Source organism: Protobothrops mucrosquamatus, unplaced genomic scaffold (assembly GCF_001527695.2).
Source record: "Protobothrops mucrosquamatus isolate PMUCROS unplaced genomic scaffold, P.Mucros_1.0 scaffold_78, whole genome shotgun sequence".
NCBI classification, from domain to species: Eukaryota; Metazoa; Chordata; class Lepidosauria; order Squamata; family Viperidae; genus Protobothrops; species Protobothrops mucrosquamatus.
The window spans coordinates 221,507-235,618 of record NW_015386154.1 but is presented as its reverse complement, the minus strand read 5'-3'; the positions used below and the strand labels follow the sequence as shown (position 1 = coordinate 235,618).

At 42.5% G+C, this 14,112-nt stretch overlaps 1 protein-coding gene across 1 annotated transcript in view; it reads left to right on the top strand.

The window, feature by feature from the left end:
* Window positions 1–14,112, top strand: part of DOCK4 (dedicator of cytokinesis 4) — a 246,511-nt gene that overhangs the window by 201,722 nt on the left and 30,677 nt on the right. Inside the window, exons 28-32 of the mRNA XM_015814036.1 lie at window positions 2,331–2,507; window positions 5,188–5,271; window positions 7,301–7,420; window positions 7,651–7,769; window positions 8,614–8,734. Coding sequence (XP_015669522.1) covers window positions 2,331–2,507; window positions 5,188–5,271; window positions 7,301–7,420; window positions 7,651–7,769; window positions 8,614–8,734 — 621 coding nt within the window. The remainder of the gene's footprint in view (window positions 1–2,330; window positions 2,508–5,187; window positions 5,272–7,300; window positions 7,421–7,650; window positions 7,770–8,613; window positions 8,735–14,112) is intronic.

The following is a 14,112-nucleotide window of genomic DNA, read 5'->3' as shown; positions in this document are numbered from 1 at the left end:
GGACGAGAAGCAATGGGTGGAAACTGATCAAGGAGAGAAGCAACTTAGAACTAAGGAGAAACTTCCTGACAGTTAGAACAATTAACCAATGGAACAACCTGCCTCCAGAAGTGGTGAATGCTCCAACACTGGAAGTTTTTAAGAAGAGACTGGACAGCCGTTTGTCTGAAATGGTGTAGGGTTCCTGCCTGGGCAGGGGTTTGGACTCGATGACCTCCAAGGTCCCTTCCAACTTTATTATTATTATTATTATTATTATTATTATTATTATTATTATTATTATTATTATTATTATTATTATTATTATTATTATTATTATTATTATTATTATTATTATGTCCCTCTCTCTCTCTCTCTGCAAATGGCAGAGGAGGCTGGGAGCCACAGGAGAAGGCTCAAAGAGCCACATGCGGCTCCGGAGCCGCGGGTTGCTGACCTGTGCTTTAGGGTCTATCATTCTGTTGGGAGGGGGGATGCTTTGGGGATGCTTTGCACTGTCTTGCTATTGTGCCCTTCCCCCAGGGGATGGAATGTATCACCCTTATCTGAGAGACGGTTGCGCTTGGAGCCAGAAGGAAACGAAAACAAGAGAGACCTTGAAAGTACGCGCCAAAGAACCCAATTACCAAAACAATATGCCACCTGTGGATTGGCTGGAATTCAAATGAACACTGGGATTCTGGGGGGAGGAGTATTGAATATTGTTTTTAATATATTGTTTCACAGGTTTTTCCTCAGACCTCGCCATTTTTACAAAGTTTTCTGGTATTTGGAATTCCTTTTTAAGGCATTTATTTAATAACAATCACTAGTTTAGAAGTGTGATGAATTGGCACTTTAATTGTAATTATGTAATTAGGACTGATATAATTATATTTCTTAGTATGGCTCATTGAATGCTTATAAGTAGCTGTTGAAACAAATTATGAGAATAAATAACAAAATGTATTCATAACATCTGGACATGCTAACTAATTAAAATGTCAGAGTTATTTTTATAAATTTTGGCTACAGTTAAATGTTCAATAATACACTTCTGTATTTTAACATGGCCATATGGTTATAATGATGAGAGTTGTGAATAACGTACTTGGAGAAAGGCTTCTCTAACAATCCTTCAGTTTGTGGTTAGGGTTTATATGTGGCACCAGACCTAACAGCCTCAACCTTGCTTGAGAGGTTGAGATTTGACTTTTCCCCTAAGCATTTGGAGCCAGTTGAGTGGAATTTCCTTTTGGTTGTTTTTATGATAGTGCTTGGTCACCATTTGATGTTCTGTACTTCACATTCATATTTTAAATGTGGGATGGAATGGGATTTAATTTATTATTTATTTTTTGGATACGATATGTTGTCCAGAGTCACATGTTTGAGTTGGATGGATTTATAAATCTAGTAAGTAAGTAGTAAGTAAATAAATAAATCAGCCAAATGTTATAAATAAAAATATAAATTAATAAATGGCTTGTTCATAAAATGAGATTAAAATGAACTATGTGCTTCATGTGATGTAGGAATGCAGTTAAGATTTCAAAGCTGTCAACCCATTTCTAGTTCTATGTAACTTTCATCTGCTTACATAGAAGCTAAAGTGTGAACTTTTCCAAAATCACTTGTAATTCAAATAAATATTTTTGTTGCTATTATTTTCCCTCTTTTCTTTTAGTCCATTTTTCTGTTAGCATGATCATGCTGATCAGTGATTTATTATGTCCCATCAAGTAATTTTCGTCTCCTAGATACCACACAGATGCTGTGCTTGACAATCTGTCCCTAACCTGCTCTTTTAGGTTTAGTCATCCAATATTGCATCCATTGCTTCTGTAACTAAGTCCATTCACCTTGCTGCTGGTCATCCTCTTCTTCTCTTTCCTTCCACCTTTCCTTGCATTAGTGTCCTTTTCTGAAAAACCATGCTACCACTTAAAATTTATTGATATCATTGGAACTGACTTGTGAACAATTTATTCAGAAAAGGAAAAAAGACAATAGCAGTGTTTAAATACACTGGATTGGAAAAAAAACGTATTCACTAACATTTATGAATAATCAGGTACTTTGAAATAATAATTTGGTAATTTGTAATCCCCCCAAATATTGGTTTTAAGAAATGCTAATTGGTGTTCATAAATTACATCCATAATTCTAAAAACCATAAAGAATGCCAGAATTTGGATAATTTAATAATACTAGTATTTTCAACATGAAAATCTCAGAATGATGGGCTATGAAATAGCTGGAAAATCAGCATGTTTTGTTGTGACTTTCAGGTGCAAATCAACCTATCTTGTTTTTATTTTTGCCATTTTTGTTATGATGTTATGATATAGGTAGAAATGAGCCCATTGGAGAATGCTATTGAAGTATTGGAAAATAAAAACCAGCAGTTAAGGACATTGATCAGTCAGTGCCAGACTCGACAGATGCAGAATATCAATCCACTTACAATGTGTTTGAATGGTGTAATTGATGCAGCAGTTAATGGAGGAGTTGCCAGGTATCAAGAAGTAAGTGTGGTTCCATATGTGTTGGGGTTAGATTGCATTCTTGTTACAGTACTCCAAATACTAGTTGCTAAGGAGTAATAGTAGAAAAAAGTTGTAGTTTTATAACTTTCAGGTACTTTAAGGTGTCCATTAGGTTCTATAGAATACTATATTATTAAGTATTATATGCGTCTTCATCCTTGCCAAGATTTTTTTTTATTCTCTTATTCTCCCAATTCACTAAACCTAATTTAAATAAATGCAAATGTTTTATTTAAATTTATTGATATATTAATTACAAATACTTAAAATCTGAATGGCTAATATTTTGATTGATTTTCAAATCTGTAATATTTATTATATAAGTAGTCTTTAACAATCATAAATGGGATTGGAAACTCATTCATTGAGTGAAGCAGTCATTAAATAAGATGCCCGTGTGACTGCTGTGTTCAATGATTGCAATCCTGGCTCTCCTGATTGCAGTTTGTCAGGGCCCACTTCAAAACCTTATCCCAAGAAAGCAGGACTCTTGGAACAGTTTCTTTCCAAAAGGAACTTTTATTAGGAGAAGCTGATAGCAGGCATGATAGGCAGGATCTGAGGGTTTCCCGCTCAGATCAATAGATTAAAAGAGTCCCAAGCATAACCCCAATAGTTCATCCAGTCAGTTTGAATGGGCCAATCCCCAGGTGTTAAGTCTACTGTGGGAAAGGAGCTGATAACGGGGTCCTTTCCATGCTTGTGAAGATGTTGTTGGGTCTTCGCACCTTCCCTTCCGCAGCGAGAGATAAGCCAGATGGGCCAGAGGCACATTCCTTTCTCACCCCAAGGTAACATCAAGGGAGAGACAGTTCAAAGAGTAAGTATGTAGGAACAGCGGAAAGGCTACATTGTAGCAAAGCAGAATAACATATCACAGAGCCTTCCCCCTCCCCCTCAGGAGAATGGCAGAACCCTCAGAAAGAAATGAATTAGGAAAGAAATGAGATAGATACCCCCCCCCCCCGGGAAAGAATGGGTTCTGACACAGTTATTAAGTGATCTCTTTGGTTGGGAAAGAGCTGCCTGCTAAAGGATTTCAACTGCATACAAAGCTGAAATCCCCCTTGGACACAGCTCTGAGAGTGAAAGGTCTGCCTGCTGGAGACTTCAGTTCCTAGGAAATAGCCTTTTGCTCTCAAACATTCTTGCAGCCCACCAAAGTATTTTCCATCCTGACTGAGTATGGAAGGAAATCTTTTGTGGGGCAGTCAGAACAGACCTGAAATTCTGAAGATTTTAGTTCCGTTCCTGTAGCCCTCAAAATATTTCAACTCACCTCTTTGCCCTCTGCTGCAATTTTCCTGCTGACTTCCCCATTGACTTTCTGGGGAAGTCAGCAGAGAAGATTGCAAATGGCGATCACAGATCATGGGGGGAGGGAGGCTTGGCAACCTGTCGTAAGTGCAGACCAATCACCGAGCATCCAGATAATGATCCTGTGGGGGACGGTGTAATGTTTTGCAATGCTTGAAAGTGCTTTATAGGCCACAGAGCACTCTTTTCAAAAGTTTTTGTTAATTTGACTCATTGTTAAATAAGGACGACCTGTATGCTTTCTTTCTTTAAGAGACTCAGAACAAGTACAGTATATTATACTTCTGTTTCCTCATCATTATTATCAAAACAACTCTGAGAACATTAGACTGAGGAAGTTGTGAATTTCTATGTATACTCAGATTTGAATATTTTACTATCTAGTATAGTATTCTCATTATTACACTATTCTTTTCTATGTGTAAAATAACATTGTGAGAATACATTTTTGCTATGTCATCATCAATGTACTATGATGCATGCACTGGCAACATTTATTTTTTTAATTTTATTTATTTATATGTCACCTTTATTATTTTTACAAATTACTCAATATGACGAACATTCAACGCCTCCCATTTTTCCCACAATAAAAAAACCTGTGAGGTGGGTTGGATTGAGAGACAGTACTGGGCCAATGTCACCCAGCTGGCTTTAATTTTTATTAACCATGCTGCTTAAGACAAAATCAAATGTCAGGGTGGGGGAAGATAAACTGGAGGACAATGTGGAGTCCTCATTTTCTGGCAGATAAATATTAATTTCTGCTACAGATATGGGTCCATGAATTTGCAGTTCCCATAGTATTGAATGAAAGACTGCAGAGAAGAGCAACAAAGATGATTCAGCACTGGAGGTTAAAACATATGAAGAACAATTGTAGGAATTGGGTATGTTTAGTTTAATGAAAAGAAAGAATAGGGGTGATATTTTAAAAGTGCATTGATTTTGAGAATCCCAAAATGTGAAAGTCTTCCCCTTTGATGTAGATTTTGTTACCATATTAACCTACTATGTTTACTATTTTATCAATGAATACATTTTTATCAATTCATGATATATAACTCTGATGTAAGAGACCTGTAGCTAGATATCCTAGATTTCAAAATAGATCAGAGAACGTGATTCCATGTAATATAATAAGAATGTTTGCAAATGTTTGTATAATTCAAGTAACTTAAACAGGTACTGACAGAACTCAGTGCATTTAGACCAGACATAGATGGTCTAAATAGTAGTCAGGGTAATGTTAGAGAAACAGGATTTTTCTGTAATACTCGTACTATATGCACAAATTTGAAGTAATATGGATGACTTCATGCAATGGTTGTTTTTTTCTCAGGCATTCTTTGTGAAGGAATATGTTCTGAACCACCCAGAGGATGGAGAAAAGATCACATGCTTAAGAGAACTGATGCTTGAGCAGGTAAAAGAAAATTCAAGCAAGCTGCTTTCAATCTATTTTAACCGAGTTGGCATATACCTAGGAAAAAGCATTACATTGTAGCAATTTTCCATTGCAATCCTCTATTGAGGATTTTTCAAGTATTTAGAAGGACTGGACAGGGAAGAACAAGCAACCTTGTTATTAATTAGCAAAGGGATGTATGATAACTTCTTCCAGTACTTGAGAGACTTGAGAGAAGAGGGGGGTCAACCTATTCTCCAAAGCACCTGAAGGCAGGACAAGAAGCAACAGGTGGAAACTAATCAAGGAGAGAAGTCACCTGAAACTAAGGAGAAATTTCCTGACAGTGAGGACAATTAATCAGTGGAATGACTTTGCCTATGGAAGTTGTGGGTGCTACAACACTGCACATTTTAAAGAAGAAATTGGACCAGCATTTGTCTGAAATGGTATAGGGTTTCCTGCTTGAGCAGGGAGTTGGACTAGAAGACCTCCAAGGTCCCTTCCAACTATTAGCAATTTACTAATTTACTAACCTAAGAATGATGTCAAGAAGTGGCTAAACAGATAGGGTTTTGTTCTCAATATCTGTATATACTTTGCAATAATAATCAATTGTAAGGAAGTATGGATAAAGAGCAAATAAATTCCATCTGGCTTAGTGAAGATAGGAAAGCAGAAATAAAGCTGTGATTTTAAGTAATTTCCAATATTATCTTGTAATTTTAATTCTCTCTTCCTCTAAAATTGATAATGAAATGTTTAAACTAGACAATTGTTGAAATGTATTATTGTGTGTACTAATTTGTGCTGGGTTTCATATCTGGTCATTGTCTTTGTATGGAGCTCAGAATAGCCAGTAGCACTCCTTGAACACTGCTATCAAAAGCGAGGCAATTAAATAGATAGAACTCTGATTAAATCTCATAATACATTGTTTAATGATCTTAAATGAGACCAGAATTTCCATCGCTACGTGAAGCAAAAACACATGTGATTGCATTACTTAGCAACAGCAGTTCTGATAGCCCTAGTTGTGGTTTTTAGGATAGGACCATCTCATCATTAGACAAGAACCTCATGCTTCCTTGCAGTGCTTGCTTTGGTTTTCCCCACCCAGCTATTTCCGCCCACTGCCATTTTGGCTGCCCTGTACTCCACTGCCATCTAGCCTGCTAGTCCCCACCACTCTAGCTGACTTTTGTTGTCTTCTTCCTGCTGCTGCTGCTGCTGAGGCACACCTAGTCCTTCCGGAGGCCTTGGGGGGCTTCAAGAACACTGTGCAAGACCTCCATGAGGCATAATGAAGGCCAGCAGCTGCCTAGGTCAAGTGCACCTTGTCAGCAGCAGGAGGAAGAAAGCAGTGAAGGTAAGCAGGGTGCAAGGGCGAGGAGGGCAGAAAGGCCAAAAGAGCAGAGACGGGAGAGATAGGCAGGTGGGGGGGGGGAGTGAAAGTGCCTGCAGCAGTTATAAATGCAGGTGGGCAACCAAGAGCCCAAATTTGGATCATGTGTTTGTGGGAGGCAGTGTAGTGGCCATAACTTTAAGGGCTGGTCATAACTACCAATCATTCAGCATCATTATAACTTCATACAGTCACTGAACAAATGGTTGTTAAGCGAGGCCTACGTGTATTAGAGTTAAAAAGTCTGATCTTGGAAGTTTTCAGTTTGATTTATAGCTTATTGTCTTGCCCAAATCAAGCAAGCTTTATTGTTAATTTTAACTGTTATATATTTGAAGTAAAATTTGGTTAGCAATTGGCATTGGAAGCTGGCTTGTTTCATCAAAACTTCGTAGTTCCTTCTTGGAGGAAAAATATAATTAGGGTTCAGATAAAGTACTAATCTTTGATTAATGAGTGTCTGACATTAATTGGTTTTTAGTCCCCTCACTAAATCATGAGTCATCCATACTGTCTCAGTAAGAGCTGAGTATATAGCATTAATAGTACAAATTCCTGAGTTGTATTACTGTAGAATTGAACTGTGTGTGTGTGTGTGTGTGTGTGTGTATTCAAATAATTTGTTTTGGTTTTTGTTCTAAGGCCCAGATTCTTGAATTTGGCTTAGCTGTACATGAGAAGTTTGTCCCACAGGATATGAGACCTTTACATAAAAAACTGGTGGATCAGTTTTTCGTGATGAAATCTAGTTTAGGAATACAGGTATGTGAGATTTATGCTGACAGGTCTTCCAAATACACAATATACTTGAAGCCAAATACAGAAATATCTGCATCTAAAATAACATTTTTATTAAGCAATAAACAGTGACATCTTCTGGCTGCATGGCTATATTGCTTTTCTTAAAACTGTGACTTCAACTTTTCCCACAAAATATTAAGATGTAAAAATATCTTTAAAACAGTAATTCTGATTGTCAAATTTGAATTTAGGAATTTGCTGCATGCATCCAGTCCAGCCCAGGTCACTTTCCAAATGGAAGCCCATGTGTCTCTAGAAATTCAGTCCCTATTTCCATGAGTCCAGAGGTGGGCAGAATTCCTAGACGTGGGTAAGTTAAAGCTACAAACAAACAAACAAATAAAAAAAGCTTCCTGTGGTTCTAATTTAGGGACATCTTTTATAAAGTGTATAACAGGGATGGGATAATATTCAAAAAACTTAAGACAGTTCTGATCTTCTAAAATGATTGTATATAGCTGCCAAGAGAGGTTATGAAGTATTCATAAAAGGATTGGATAGGTTACTGTGATGGGAGGGGTAATGTAGGGGGAAAATAGTTGTATTGCAGAATTTGGAAATAGACTATTCTCTTGTTGTGATGTGTCAGAAAACATTCTGAAATGAATTAATACTACCCATTCATACATAATCTTTCACAATCAGTTTAAAAATATCAATAGAGGTAGTCCTTGATTTACAACCACTATTGAACTCAAAATTTCTGTTGCTAAGTGAGACAGTTGTTAAGTGAATTTTGCCCCATTTTATGTCCTATCTTGCCACAGTTGTTAAACTCCAGCTGTTAAGTGAATAACACAATTGTTAAGTGAATCTGGTTTCCCTGTTGACTTTGCTTGTCAGAAGGTTACAAAGTGTGATCACATGGCCCAGTTGTCATAAATATGAGTCAGTTGCCAAGTGTCTGAATGTTTATCACATGACCATGGAGATGCTGCAATAGTCGTTAGTGTGAAAAATGGTCATAAGTCACTTCTTTCAGTGCTGTTCTAAATTCAAATGGTCATTAAATGAACTGTTGTAAGTTGAGCACTATCTGTGAATGTATATTTTATACATGGATCCTGTGGAATTAAACTATTAAAAGTAGGACATGATAAACTGAAATTAGAATCAGGATTAATGAAATTTGTTCTGTTCTTTGTTTGCAATAGTCCATTAAGTTACCCAGCTATCAACAGATACTCTTCTTCATCATTGTCCTCTCAAGCATCTGCAGAGGTCAGCAATATAACTGGACAATCCGAGAGCTCGGATGAAGTTTTCAACATGCAGGTACCAGATGATACCTCATCTGAGATGGGTATATGTACATCTTCTAAGGCTTTTTATAGGATGGGAAATTGTGTGAGAAAGCAGCAAATCCAAAAGAGACTGTGAGGATTTGGATTTAATACTGAGAGTTGAAACAATGTAAACAGTGTAAACAGAAATTAACTTGTAAGTCATTATATAATAGCATTATGTTTAAAACAATGCATCTTTAAAACATAGTTCTAGTAACCAAAAGCTAATTAATGAATATATCAGGGGGGGAAAGTTAACTCTTTCATTCATCTCCAGAGGAAAGTGGTTTCTTTTGTATGGTAAAGGCCCAAAGATACAATATGTATCTTTATCAAGCATGTCTAGTGTATGGTTGCTTTATTAAATAACATGACTTTTAACATGTAGGCATGTGGGCAATTGCTGTACTACTTATTCTTAAATATCCACAAAGGAAGCAGTGATAACTAATAGCAATAGCAACAGCACTTAGACTTATATACTGGCAAATATCTGTAGTTCGGGTGTAGGATGAGGGTGACAGTTCATTCTCCGAACTTGGGAGGTGTTTTCCGAACTTTAATTACCAGGCTAGTTTAGGGCACAGGTCGGCAACCTGCGGCTCCGGAGCCGCATGTGGCTCTTTGAGCCTTCCCCTGCGGGTCCCAGCCTCCTCTGCCATTTGCAGAGAGAGACAGACAGAGCCTCTCTCTCCCTCTCCCTCTCCCTCTCCCTCTCCCTCTCTCTCTCTGTGTTTGTGTTTTGTAGTGTGTGTGTGTGTGTGTGTGTGTGTGTGTGTGTGTGTGTGTGTGTGTGTAAAAAAAAGAGAGTGGACTCACGGTGTTCTCCGACGAGCTGAAAAGCTTACTGGGTGGAGCTCCTGCCTTGGCTGCGTCTCTGCAGGAAACAGGAAGCAGGAAGGGCAGAAGAGAGCTAGCTAGGCCAGCTATGCTGGCTCAGGAATTCTGGGAGTTGAAATCCATAAGTCATAAAAGAGCCGAGGTTGCCTGCCCCTGAGCTTGTTGGAGAACAGCTTGAAGCCAGCTTGCCAGGTGAGCAGAAGATCGGAGAGAGGGAGAGGGGGGGGAGAGAGAGAGAGGGAGAGAAAGAGAGAAAGAAAGAGAGAGAGAGAGAGAAAGAAAGAGAGAGAGGAAGAGGAAAGAGAGAGAGGGTGAGAAAGAGAGAGGGAGAAAGAAAGAGAGGGAGAGGAAAGAGATAAAGAGAGAGAGAGAGAGAGAGAGGAAAGAGAGAGAGGTCCTCTTGGGGGAAGAGGACTGGCAGACCAAGGGCAGAAAAAGAGAGAGGGAGAGGGAGAGAGAGAGAGAGAGAGAGAGACCCTTTTGACATCTAAAATGGAGATAACACTGCATATACCCTTTTTACCTTTATGATATATATCATATATCATATCATATCATAAAGACAGGATCCAGCTAGAAAACCAAGGAGTCTATGAAATACCATGTAAAATCTGCCCAGCCACATACATTAGACAAACTAATAGGAGAATAAATGCCCGCATTGCAGAACACAAGAACGCAGTCAGAAAAGAAGAAAAAACTTCCTCCCTCTTCCAGCACCTTAAAGCTACAGGACATGAAATTGATTTTGAAGGAACCAAACTAATCTCCAAAACTGAACACCACAACAAGAAAATAATTATGGAAGCCATCAAAATAGAAAAACACCCCCACAACATGAATAAACGTGACGATACTTCCCGCCTACCAGACATCTGGAAACTAGCCCTAATCAACAAACGAGTCTGTTCTGTCCCAGCCTACATCCATCTTTGTTGCATCACAAAAACAAACCCCTCTTCAACAGTAGTCATCTGCGTGGAGGTGTGCTGTGAGTTATTGAACACAAACTCAGCCACCGCCAGATAGTCCACCCAATTGTTCTGCTGCTGATTGACATAGCAGCGCAGATATTGCTCCAGGATCCCGATGACCTTCTCGGTCCCTCCGTCAGTTTGGGGATGATGTGCAGATCTTGACATACAATGCCTGCATCAACCCCTGCCAGAAACGGGCTGTGAACTGGGCCCCTCTATCGGACATGACCCTATCAGGAAGACCATGCAGCCGGAACACCTGCTGGATGAACATGCGACCGGTGGCATGGGCAGACGGCAAGCCACAGCATGGGATGAAATGCGCCATCTTGGTCAGCATGTCCACCAACACGAACACCGTTGTGAATCCAGAAGACGGGGGTAAGTTCGTCAGGAAGTCCATGGACACAGCCCCCCAGGGTCTTTTGGATGTCGGCAAGAACTGCAGTAGTCCGGGTGGGGCCCCTGTCGCTGACTTGGCCTGCCTACATGGGATACAAGATGAGACGTAGGTCTGGACGTCGTGTCGGACTCGGGGCCACCAGAAGGTACGGGAGACCAAGTTCAGGGTCTTGAACAGGCCAAAATGCCCCGCCGCCGGATTGTCGTGACACTGGCTGAGGATGAGTCCCCTGAGCGGCCCTCCAGGAACATAGAGCCGATCACGATAGTGGAGGAGTCCATCTGTGACTGTCCATGGGGAATTGGGCCCCACCTCCTCCTTTCGCTGAGCCACCCACCCATCCTGCTGCTGGGCCTCCTGAATCCGAGCCCGTACATCTATCGGCTTCCGCACCGCAGCAAAAGACTCGATAGGGAGCACTGTCCTGGGCAGAAGCTTGTCTTCTGCTCGGGAATATTCGGGCTTCCTGGACAGAGCATCCGCTCTTTGATTGTGACCGCTGGGTACGTATGTCACCCAGAAATTGAACCTCGCAAAGAAGAGAGACCACCGGATCTGGCGTTGGTTCAATTTCCGAGCGGTCTGCAGGCTTTCCAAATTCTTATGGTCCGTCTGGACCTCGATTTGATGACGCGCCCCTTCCAGATGATGCCTCCAGGCCTCGAACGCCACTTTAATGGCCAGTAGCTCCTTCTCCCAGATGGTATAGTTGCGCTCTGCCGGATTCAATTTCCGTGAATAGTACGCGCAAGGGAAGAGGGCACCACCGGGCGTCGTCGCCTGAAGTAACACCGCCCCAATGGCAATGTCGGAGGCATCCGCCTCCACAACAAACGGTCGTTGCGGGTCAGGATGCTTCAGGATGGGCTTCTTCATGAAGGCTTCCTTCAAAGCCTGGAAAGCCCATTGTTCTGGAGCGTCCCACTGGAACCAAGTCTTTTTCTGCAGGAGCCGAGTAAGGGGGGCTGTCATGGTAGCAAACCCGGGGATGAAAGTCCGATAATGGTTGGCGAACCCAAGAAGTCGCTGGACATCCTTCACATGACGTGGGGGTTGCCAACTCTGCAGAGACTCAACCTTACTCGGCTCCATGGCGATGCCCTCGGGAGAAATGCGGTGACCCAGGAACTTGATAGTCGTCTGGTAGAACTGGCACTTCTCTAGTTTGGCATATAGCCAATGTTCTCAGAGCTGCTGCAGGACCTGATGGAGATGCTGATGGTGCACCTCTCGCGATGGGGAGTAGATCAGGATGTCGTCCAAGTAGATCACGACAAACTGATCTAACAAGTCCTGGAAGATGTCATTCATGAAGTGCTGGAACACGGCAGGGGTGTTGGTCAGGCCGAATGGCATCACCGTGTACTCGAAGTGGCCGTACCGAGTACCAAACGCCGTCTTCCACTCATCACCCGACCAAACTCTGACAAGGTTATAAGCTCCACGCAAGTCCAGTTTTGTGAAGATCTTTGCCTCACGGAGCCGGTCCAAGAGTTCGGGGATGAGGGGCAGTGGGTATCGGTTGCGCACCGTGATGGCATTTAATTTCCGATAATCACAGCAAAGCCGCAATTCACCGGACTTCTTCTTGACAAAGAACACAGGTGCAGACACTGGCGAGGACGAGGGCCGAATAAAACCCCAAGCCAAATTCTTGTCCAAAAAGTCCCGCAACGCGGCCAACTCGGGGTCCGACATGGAATACAAACGCCCCACTGGGAGAGGCGCGTCAGGGACTAAGTCAATGGGGCAGTCATAGGGCCTGTGCGGGGGCAATTGATCCGCCTCAGTCTCGCTGAAAACATCAGCATAATCTGCCAATTCAGAGGGTAAGGAGACCCCCATGGGCCCCTCTACCTGACCGGCACAGATGTGGCAGGTGTGATCCACGCACTGTAAGCTTGGAAAGGTGACCAAGTTCTGTGACCAATAAATCTGTGGGTCATGAGCCTGGAGCCATGGCAGTCCCAAGACCATGGGGAAATGCAGGTCTGATGTGATATAAAACTGGATGGCCTCCTCATGTGAACTGATGGCCATACATAGCGGTTGCGTGGCAGCCTTAATTGGCCCAGACAGGAGCACTCGACCATCAATGGTCTCCACTAACATCGGCGGATCCACCGGGCATTGGGGAATCGCCCATTTAGCCACAAATGCTGCGTCCATAAAGTTCGTCGTGGCCCCAGAGTCAATCAAGGCATGGACGGGAATCCCCTTGGGCAACCTAGAGAGAATCAGGCGTGCCTCCAAAATCAAATGCCCTGGGGGTCCGTGGGCAGCATCTGAAGGGTGTGGCTCGGTGTTGCGGGATGCCTGACCCAAAAGGCCTTTCAGGTTGGGCATGTGCCATTTCCCGACAGGGGAGCAGATGGCAGTCTTGGAACAGGCTCAGTCACAGATGCCCCTCGTCGCTTCTTGGGGCAGAAAGCGGCCAAATGCCCAGGGTCCCCACAGTAAAAACACAACCCCCCCGAACATCGCCTGTTCATCTCTGCCACTGATAGGCGAGGTCTGGCAGCACCTAACGCCATTGGCTCCTCCCTCTGGATTGGGGTCTCACGCACAACGGGGGCAGTACGGGTCTCTGGGGTGGCACGGCAACTTCTTCGCTGCTGCAGCCGGGCGTCGATCCGCAGACAGAGATGAATGAGCCCATTAAGGTCCGGGGGAAGATCAACACGGGCCAGCTCATCCGGCATCTCCTCCGACAATCCATCCTGGAAAGCGTCCACGAGCGCAGCCTCATTCCAGGCTGAATCCTGGCTAAGCAGCCGAAATTTGCTGATATAGCCCTGCAGGGGGCGTCGGCCTTGCCTCAGAGCTTTCAAACGCCGGGTAGCTGTCTGGGTCTTGATGGGGTCCTCATACATCATCCGCATGTAATCGCAAAACCCCACAAAGTTGTCCATCAATGGACTAGGTTGGGCTAGCAGGGGTGTGCCCCAACGAGCTGCAGAACCAGAGAGCAGGCTTATCATAAACCCCACTTTATCCCGGTCAGTGGGGAAATCATCTGCTTTCACACTGATATACAGGTGGCATTGTCCCATGAAAACAGGAAACATGTCCGGGTTGCCATCAAATTTGTCCGGCCTCACCACTTGGCATTTTCTCCTGGGTGGTGGTGGAGCAGCAGGAACATGG